The sequence below is a fragment of the Pygocentrus nattereri genome, chromosome 13 (genome assembly GCF_015220715.1).
Source record: "Pygocentrus nattereri isolate fPygNat1 chromosome 13, fPygNat1.pri, whole genome shotgun sequence".
NCBI lineage: Eukaryota > Metazoa > Chordata > Actinopteri > Characiformes > Serrasalmidae > Pygocentrus > Pygocentrus nattereri.
In genome coordinates, this window is record NC_051223.1 from 35,510,116 (window position 1) to 35,520,115 (window position 10,000).

Here is a 10,000-nt window from a genome sequence, read left to right on the forward strand (position 1 = left end):
CAATGTGGGAAAGTCAATGTTCACCACCGTTAGCCTGGCACTAACCCAACACTGCATATCCAATAGAATGCTGGCAGAGATTATCACTACTGTACTGTGTGGTGTTAGAGTGAAGGGTTCTAGTGTTTGACATTAGAACCGTTGCGGGAACAAATTAAAATGACCGCGCTCTACTATCTCGCCTCTCCCTCTCCGGGCCTTCACTCCACAGGAACTTCATGCTCAGAGTGGTCAGAGGGGGTTCAGGAGGGGGACTTGGTGTGCTGTGATGTAATGTAACATTTAAAGTGAGAGCACCATTTAAGAAAAGCCCACTGTAGGAGTGATTCTACGCTGGACGGCCTATGTGGAGGACCAGAATATTCAGGACTGAAGCCCAGAAGACGCAGCGCCAAAAGCACCAGGGCAATAAAATCTTGCCTTTACGCTCTCCAAGCTGGGACTGACTTGTTTGACACTGACAGTATAACATGTTATTAACACTACTTATAATGCCTTACGTTAACATTTCAGAATGATATAATAAATACAATATAATATAGACATAATAAATTATAATAAACACGGCTATAATGTGTAATTCAGTGCAATTATTTTCTATAAATATTTATAACCATGTTTATAATGGCTTATGAATGCAAAACATGTTAATGTGTTTACAGATGCTTACAAACGTGACATTCAAAGAAAGTGTTACTGATTTTTTTCCCCTTAATCCATGAGATGGTGCTGTTTCTGTCAGTAACACTATATTGATAAGAGCCACATAGTAAGACATTTGGCTGCCGTTGTCAACAGTCCAAGATAAAAGCGTTTGTTAAACAGGAACATAAATCTTGTTTTATAATTATTAGTCTACTTCACAAATAAAAGCATCTGCTAAATATGTTCATAATGAGGTTATGTTAAATTTGAATGAGTTTTCCACATCGCACTTCTGATTTGCTTCGATGAAGACTGAAGGGTAATGAAGTGTAAACTATGACAGTTTTCTCTTGGAGGAATAATTTACTGGCAAATGTAATAAATCATAACATACTGCACAAAAAAAATACAATCAAGGCTCAAGTATTGTGACATATCATGGGGGCTGTAGTGATCCATATATTCATAAATATCTGTTGTGATTAAACAGCACATTTGTAAGTGACAAGAAAACCGTTGTGTATTTGGCATCATAAATCAGGTCAAACGCAACCAAAGACTTTTGGGTCAACATAACTATCAAATATCATACACTTGTAATGATGCACCACATCATCCAGCCTGATCACACACAGAGCACAGTGTTAGAGCCTGATGAGCGACGGGTAATGAGGTGTTAGTGGATTTGAGGAGGGTCTGGCTGAAGACATGCACTCTCAGCCTGATGTGGACCGCCAGCCTGTTAATGACATCAGTGGCACTCTGCCATAACAGTGTTTTTGTTGGGTTTATGAGGAAAAACAGCGAACCGGAGAAATTCTGGGCAACAAGAGGTACGCTGACCGCATATTAACGTTGCTATACTGATAAGGCCATTAAATGTGGAGACTTTTAAAACAAAATCTATGACGGTCAGACATAAATGTCGGGTTTATTCACAGAAAAAACAAATGGGCTATGCTGAAACTCATGAAAGCCAATCTGAAGACTAATAGAACCATTAGGAATAAAACCTGATGGGTTTTGTTTCCTAAGAGGAATTGGCTTGATGGTTGCCATTAGAGACCTTTAGGAAATGAACAAATGTATCTGGAATTAGTCCCAAAACAGCTCCTTAAACGATTCAAATGATTTAAACTGTGATATCAACCTAATACGAAAACACAGAATATCACTAGCAACTACTGAAAGCCACCAGGAACCAACAGACGCTTTTAGTGGGTTTGTGGCATGCGTCCACCCCTCAGACCCCGACGATGACGGCGGGGCCCAAACACCCAGCGGCGACGAACCTGGGTGAGGACAGCAGACAGAGAGCCGCGAGCGTGGAGGGGGCGGAGGGCAAAGCCCGCCAGTCACGGGAGTAACGGCGGGAGGAGGAGGAGGAGGACGACGACACCGGCAAAGAGCGAGTCCCGAGCTCCGCTGCCTGGGCCCTGATTACGCAGCGAGGCCACGTCACTACACCTCACGTTTGACCTGGGTGGCCGAGCGGCTAGCTCTCGTTCCCTCTTGCTGCCCTTAACGAGAACCAGCTGATGCTGATCTGGCTGGCAGCGTGAGCGTCTTTTAAAAAGAGCTGAGACTGACAGAGCGACTGACAGAGCGACTGACAGAGCGACTGAGTGAAGAGCTGAAAAGCTCCAGTGAAGAAAGCGCTGAAAAGCCTAGGTACAAGCCCCTGACCGCTGCAATCCTGAACCCTGCCTCCAGCGTCCTCCTTGAGCCCGGGGCAGCATGACAGGCTACAGGGTTCGATCACTTATTTCAACAGTCAGTGCATTAAATATAATGTTCTAACTGTGTTAAGGCTGAAAAATGGATTAAGTGATGAGCTAAGCAGAACCAGCCAGAAAGTTACCTTTTCTGCCACTGTGGCAGAGAGCGCATGTGCACATGACATCACTGGAGCTGAAAGTGAATCTGTCTGAGAGAGCATGTCTGCATCCAGACACTATCGGTGGATTTTTATGATGTGACGTATGCAAGTGCTGCAGGTCACAAATAAACAGATACACACACACAAACGGTCATCACACAGCAAATGAAGCGCAGGATGATGTTATGGTCAATAAAATTCTGTGACACTGCAAATGAAGCACTAAAAGCGCACCTTAGCACAGAAACTCAAGTCCTCACCCACAGATACATCACCATTCAAATTCATGTACTGCATACCATCACTGTCCAAAGAAACCCATGCATCTCCACTTTTATCGATTTTTATTTTTCTACATCATTTCAAAACATCAGCTGTTTTTTTTTTTTTTTACATTCTGTGAAAATTTCATGAATGGACCAATAGAAATGCTCTAAAACACTTGGAATAAAGTCTCTTTACACTGACTTACATTGCAATGTAAGATTGTTTTTGCCTTCCCCTGTAAAGTCACTATTTTGGAGATGCTCGTTTTTCTTTGGAGAGCGACGATATTTAAATTCCATAAACTACACAGCAGATGTGTTTCAATATTTTGAGAATTTGGGGATGAAAATGACCAATCAAACTATTTCTGTTCACAGTAATTTTTGCCAGGATTTCTGCCTCAAGATCATCACTTAAAAAAAAAGCCAATTAAGATATTAAAATTAATATATAAAATTATATACATTATTACAAGTTTATTTCTGATATGCAGCTTTCTTAATCATTTTGGAATCATCTACAGCTCAGTTTATCATTCTGGACACAACTCATTATTTGAAACCTATGAAATTGCATAATTGTATGCAAATGTGCGCAATCAGATTAGTTTTATATTATTAATTGCAAACATCTGAACGGTAATGTGTTCTTATGCTGTCCATGAGCATCACTAACAATGAACTTTAATAGGTTTTTTAAAAAAAGGAATTATTTTTAAGGAATTGGAATTACACAATAAAAAGTACTGCAGATGTTTAATATGCTTATGAATTACAGTAGGGCTGTGTTTAAGATAGATACAAATGCAGCCCTTTAACACCCAAAATGAGCATTTCAGAATGATGAAACAGCTTCTTTGTGTGCCGTCTGCAGAAGACAGGACGTTCTACCCCTAATGAACCCATTTTGCTATTTGAACATTGATAAATGAGTGTTTGAGTTGGTTCTAAAAGCCGAGTAAGACGAGCCCAGAAAGAGCCCGAAAACAGGGCGCTGCCTGAACTTGCAGTTTTCTGAGTCATTTCCTGTTGCTAGGCAACATTCCACTGCAATGGTTGATGTAAACAAACCAAAATAAGCAAAATAAATAAATAAATAAAACCGAAGAGATGAAGTGTGTTAGCATGCCCAACGCGGCCTATGTAGCCTGAATGAACGGGAATAGAACGACTGCTGCAAGTTATTTTTAAGAATATGATGAATTACTTACCTTCATCGTCCTCTACAGGTATTAATGCACAAAAGGAGAGACACTGAGTTTAGACAAAAACTTTTAAGCCTAACCACAACACACAGCTCCCCCCACCCACCAGCCCTGGAGTCGAAGACAGAGCTCAACCTGCTCGTCACAGTGAGGAGCGGGAGAGAGTGCATATTTTAAACAGGACCACTTTCTCTCTCTCTCTGAATAAATCAGTGACTAATTCCAACTGAACAGAGAAAAGAGAAAGAACGAGAGGAAGAAAGAAAGTGTAAAGAAAAAAAAAATAAGTAAATGAAAAAGAAAAAGGAGTGAGAGGAAGAAAGAAAAAGAAAGTGATTGAAAGAAATAGAAAACATAAAATGAGAAACAAAAGACAAGGGAAGAAAGTGTGAGTAAAAAAGATCAAGCAACATAGCAAAAAAAGAGAAAGATTGAAAGAAAAAGAAAGACTGAAGGTGGAAAAAAGGTGACTGAGGACGATTAATATACCAGAAAGCATGAAGGAGTAAGAGAAAAGTGGGAGGAGGACAGAGGGAGAGAATTATGTCAGGTTAGACAGACAGAAGGAAAAAAGAAGAAAGAAGAGCGAGAGAGAGAGAGAGCGCGAGAGGGAAAGAAAAAGGAAAAAAGGCAGGAAGAGAGAAAGAAAGAAGAAAATATAAGAGACAGAGGGAAAGAGAGAAAGAAAGAGCCAGGTAGAGGGAAAGAAAGGAAAAAGACGACAGACAGACACACAGAGACAGACAGACAGACAGACAGACAGACAGACAGACAGACAGACAGACAGACAGACAGACAGACAGACAGACAGAGAGAGAGAGAGAGAGAGAGAGAGAGAGAGAGAGAGAGAGAGAGAGAGAGAGAGAGAGAGAGAGAGAGAGAGAGAGAGAGAGAGAGAGAGAGAGAGAGAGAGAGGAAATCAAAAAAAGAGAAAGAAAGCAAAGAGAAAGAAATAAAGAAAGGAAAAAGACAAGGAGAGAGAAAGAAAGGGGGAAAGAAAAGAGGGATGAAAGAGAGACAGAGGGAGAGAGAAAAAGAGAGAGAAGAGAGAAATGAAGAGTTTATAAAGCCTCGTAGTTTGTAATCATGGAAGGTCTGAGTGCGTGTCCCGGACGTCAGACTGAAGAGTTTTACTAATTTTATGAAGGTAGGTGTGTGTGTGTGTGTGTGTGTGTGTGTGTGTGTGTGTGTGTGTGTGTGTGTGTGTGTGTGTGTGTGTGTGTGTGTGTGTATACACATACCTGCTTCAGTGTATTTGAGTCCAGGTCTGTCCTCTGTTTCGGGCCGGGCCGGAGGCCACAGAGACCTGAGCTGTCCCGGTAAACGGCCCTCAAACTGTTCCAGTGACAGAGGGGGCTGACTCACTGGAGCCCACGTGTACAACTGATCCTGCTACAGAGACATAAACAGAAATCAATTACACTCAGATTAAGAGGAAAATACACGGATGAACAGCTGCACTGTGTAAAAAGGCTCTCCCCCCTGCACAGCATCGCTGTAGTACCGCTCCTCTGATTGAGTGAGCACTTCCCATATCAGTGGATGATGTCGTACCACAGCAGCACCAAACATATCGTTTGTGTTCTTTATAGTGTTTCCTCTACGCAGTTCCCCAAGAGCTCAGCGGAGCTGCCTTTAAAGAGATCCTAAAACCAAAAAAGCCAGTTTTCCTTTTTTAACTTCTAGTATTTGCTGGGGTATATAAGCATTGTGGCTGGGACCACTTGATTATCAATAACTATCATTGAGAGATTAAATTAATACATGTCATTTTTCTTGTTCCTCTTTGCTTTTGATCTATGATCTGTAACTAAAGTCCTCATGATGACTAAACAATGTCTCAAAGCTGATTACAGATGAAAGCAGCAGGTGCAATTTTGATTGAACTGAAACCTCTACACCAGACTTGACATGCTTTTGATACACAAACACACAAGACAACTGGAGTCAACAAGTAGCATCAGTAATAAAATTGTACTTTCTTTAAATGAGCCCAATGCATCTGATGGACAGAAAGACTGTTTAAAACAAAAATGGGGGGGCGGGGGGTTGGAGGGGGACTCCTACTTTGCATGAAAATAGAGCTGCTTAATACCTGTGTGTGTGTATCACAGTCAAAGCAATAATAATAAACTGTATCTGATATCTGCTAAAACTGTGGTTGCATTCAACTTGACAACCCAGCCAATCATGTACACTACGTTACATGATCTATATGCCAAAATCAAATATATTTCCTTTGCTATTATTGCACTGAAAGAGGGGGGTGTTTTTCAAGTATTTTTGGGCCACTACTATTGGTTCATTCACTATGAAATTTACCCCTCACATTTCTGCCAATATTTTATTATCTTTTAATGGGACAACACTGTAGAAATGAAACTTGGCTATAACTTAAAGTAGTTAGCGTACAGCAGTACAGATTTACTGTCCTCTGAAAAGAACAACACAGCCATTAATGTCTAAACAGCTGGTAACACTTTACACTTTAACACTTCACCGTGAACATGTCCAAATTGTGCCCAATCCCTCCCTGGTGTCCTGTGACTTGTTAGAGATAGAAGATTCCAGGTGTGAATGGGGAGCAGGGCTGTTAGATTTGGTGTTTTGGGTACAATTCGCTCATACTGGCCTCTGGATATTTAACATGGCACCTCAAGGCAAAGAATTCTGAGGATGTGAGAAATATAGCCTAACTATAAGAAGACCGCCAACACCCTGAAACTGAGCTATAGCACTGTTTTCAGGACAGGTTCCACTCGGAACAGGCCTCAGCAGGGATGACCAAAGAAGTCCACGTTCAGGGTCATATCCAGGGGTTGGTTTCAAAAAATAGAGTCATGAGTGCTGCCAGCATTGCTGCAGAGGCGGAAGAAGAGGAAGGTCAGCCTGTCAGTGCTCAGACCATACGATGCATCAACAATGCATCAACTCTGTCTGTATGACCTCTTCTGAAGCTGACGCACAAGAAAGCCCAGAAACAGTTTGCTGAAGACAAGCAGTTCAAAAATATGGAATATAGGAACAATGTCCTGTGGTCTGACGAGACCAAGATAAACTGTCCAGCATGTGTGGTGGTGCACTGGTGAGGAGTACCAAGACAACGGTCTCTTGCCTACAGTCAAGCATGGCGGTGGTAGTATCATGGTCTGGAGCTGCATGAATGCTGCCGGCACTGGGGAGCTGTGTTACATTGAGGGAAACATGAATTCCCACATGTACTGTGACCTTCTGAAGCAGAGCGTGATTCTCTCCCTTTGGAAAGTGCACCGCATGGCAATTTTCCAACTCGTTAGCGACCCCAAACACACCTCCAAGATGACAACTGCCTTGCTGAAGGTAAAGGTGATGCACTGGCCAAGTATGTCTCCAGATCTAAACGCAGTTGAGTACCTGTGGGGCATCCTTAAGCAGAAGGAGGAGGAGGAGCACAAGGTGTCTAACATCCACCAGCTCCGTGATGCCATCATGAAGGAGTGGAAAAGGTTTCTATTCCATGCACAAGAGGGTTAAGGCAGTGCTACATAATGGTGGTCACACAAAATAGACACTGAGCAGAATTTGGACATGTTCACTGTCAAGTGGACTCACTTGTGTTGCCAGCTGTTTAGACATTAATGGCTGTGTGTTGAGTTCTTTTCAGAGGACAGTAAATCTGTACTGCTATACAAGCTGCACACTGACTATAGAGTTTCATTTAAGTTTGATTAAATTTCTATAGTGTTTCCCATGAAAAGAAAATATCTGCAGAAATGTGAGGTGTACTCACTTTTGAGAGATACTGTACAATATAAAAGTACAACCGGCATTTTCAAATTATGCCAAAAGCTGAAAAATGGAGCCGAAGTTTTGTGCTGACAGCAGCGATGTGCTGCGAAAAGGATACGAGTGCGTCAGACATTAAAAACAGGCAGATTATGCAGGCGGTGCAGCGCTGATGTGCTCCTACTAGAAGAAGAGGCAGGCATACGTCGATGTTTCCTTCCTTCATTTGGTGCATCAATTTAACTACAGCAGTGAACTGATCTAGAGCTCACTTCAAAGCAAAAACCGGCCTAAAAATTCCCTAAATTCCTAAATATCACACCATCTACAGCACATATCAAAAGATTCCGAGAACCTACAGAAATCCCTGTATGCAAGGGACAAGGCTGATGGTGAATACTGGATGCTTGTGATCTTCTGACCCTGAGGCAGCACTGCATTAAAACCAGGCATGATTCTGTACTGGAAATCACTCCATGGGATCAGAAACACTTCCACAAATCACTATCTGTGAACACAGTTCTCCATGCAATCCACATATGCAAGTTAATGCAGTATTCATGCAAAGAAACCATTTGTCAACACAATCCAGAAACGCCACCGTCTTTTCTGGGCCGAAACTCATCTAAAACGGACTGAGACAAAACGGAAGACTGTTCTGTGGTCAGATGAATCAAAATCCTCACTTATCAGACATTTACAGACTGTTAAGAGGGGATGAAGCACAATGGTAGACACTGCCCTGTCCCAACTTTTTTGGAATTGGGATTTTACCCATCCCTCTATTCACCCTGCATCAGTTCAGCCTTGTCCAATGTCACAGGGTTTGAGCCTGGATTGAATAAGGCACACTACAGGGCAGCCAATCAGAACAGAGCTTATTTCCATACACAAGATATAGCATTAAAAACAGGAGAAAGGGATAAGTCACAAAATTGATTATAACTTTTGTAACTGCAAAGGATCTTCAATAATGTCCAGTTTAAGTAGATGCAAACAGAGAAGACTTCTATTCACAAAACATAATCCATCTACTCAGCCCTGTTTAGGTTAGCTGGCGTATTAAGACCAGAATCAATGAGCTGTCTGAAATGGAGCCAATGCGTCCTTTAACTGAGGAGAATGAGAGAAAGAAAACAAATCAAAACAAGAGCAAAGTGCTCTGCAGTACCAGCTTCAGCAAAGAACCTGAGGCTAAAGGAATTTATTCATATATCTTCATTCTGCAGCCCTGACTAATGATCTATTTATTATCTGTGAGATCAGATAAGGGAAAAATGAAAGGAGTACATGTAAGCAGTGTGGGAAAGCAGGGCAACCAAGGAGACTGCAGTCTCTTCGCCTATAGCCTGGTAAATGACAGCCAAGTACCGCATGAGCTATACGTCGAGTGTGCTGTTAACCACTCAAAGTGCCAGTATTTGAATACTGAACTGCCATAAACCAGCTCTTACAACAAAACATCTTAATTACAACCATGTGGCATCATAGCAGTCCATTTTAAACATTAAGCACAGTATCAAAAACACTGGAAAAAAAAGGATCCATGTAAAAACAAGTTTCTTCAAGTTCAGTTTAACATCATTGATTCAGAAGCGCTATTATCTATGACTTAAATAACTGTGGCACATTTTCAACCGTTGACTAGCAGCCAGCGAAAAGCTAGATACCTTTCATCAAAACGGTTTCGAGTCTATTTTTGCTGCTTGCAATGAAGAAAAAAAAACTGCATTAGCAGTAACAGCACATTCAAAGCAGTGAGAAAGGAGCAGGAGCAGCCATCTGTGCATGTTAGTACAACTAGACATCACAATGTTATAAAATGAAAGTTGCAACTTCATCCAAATAGCATGTGACATGCTTGTATTCTTCACTCACCAAGTGACGCCCAACAAAGCACAAACACCTGGCTAACATTGGCTGGAACTCCAGGCACAAAATCCAGTTCATCAGAATCAATGGGGATCATGATGGAGGAGAAAAACAAAAACAAACAAACAAAAAAAGCACTTTATAAATGTTCAGAAGATAAATGCAGTATTTCTGATAGTCTGTGGAACCCTAGAGGAAGCTTTGGGTTTGATGAGGATTCTACTTCTTTGTTGCATCATAAAGAAAAAGAAAAAAAAGAAAAAAAAAAAAAAAAAAAAATCACATCACACAGACGGAAGAGAGCGACTGGGGTGCTGTGATTAAACAATCGGCAACAGCCTGATTTAGGAATAAGCTGTTGGTAGCAT

The 10,000-nt window shown here is 41.5% G+C and overlaps 1 protein-coding gene across 1 annotated transcript in view; it reads right to left on the reverse strand.

Moving 5' to 3' along the window:
• Window positions 1-10,000, reverse strand: part of fmn2b (formin 2b) — a 136,485-nt gene that overhangs the window by 99,361 nt on the left and 27,124 nt on the right. The window contains exons 4-6 of the mRNA XM_037544306.1: window positions 9,639-9,686; window positions 5,237-5,387; window positions 4,002-4,013 (exon numbers count right to left, since the gene is read on the reverse strand). Of these exons, the coding sequence (XP_037400203.1) occupies window positions 4,002-4,013; window positions 5,237-5,387; window positions 9,639-9,686 (211 nt within the window). The remainder of the gene's footprint in view (window positions 1-4,001; window positions 4,014-5,236; window positions 5,388-9,638; window positions 9,687-10,000) is intronic.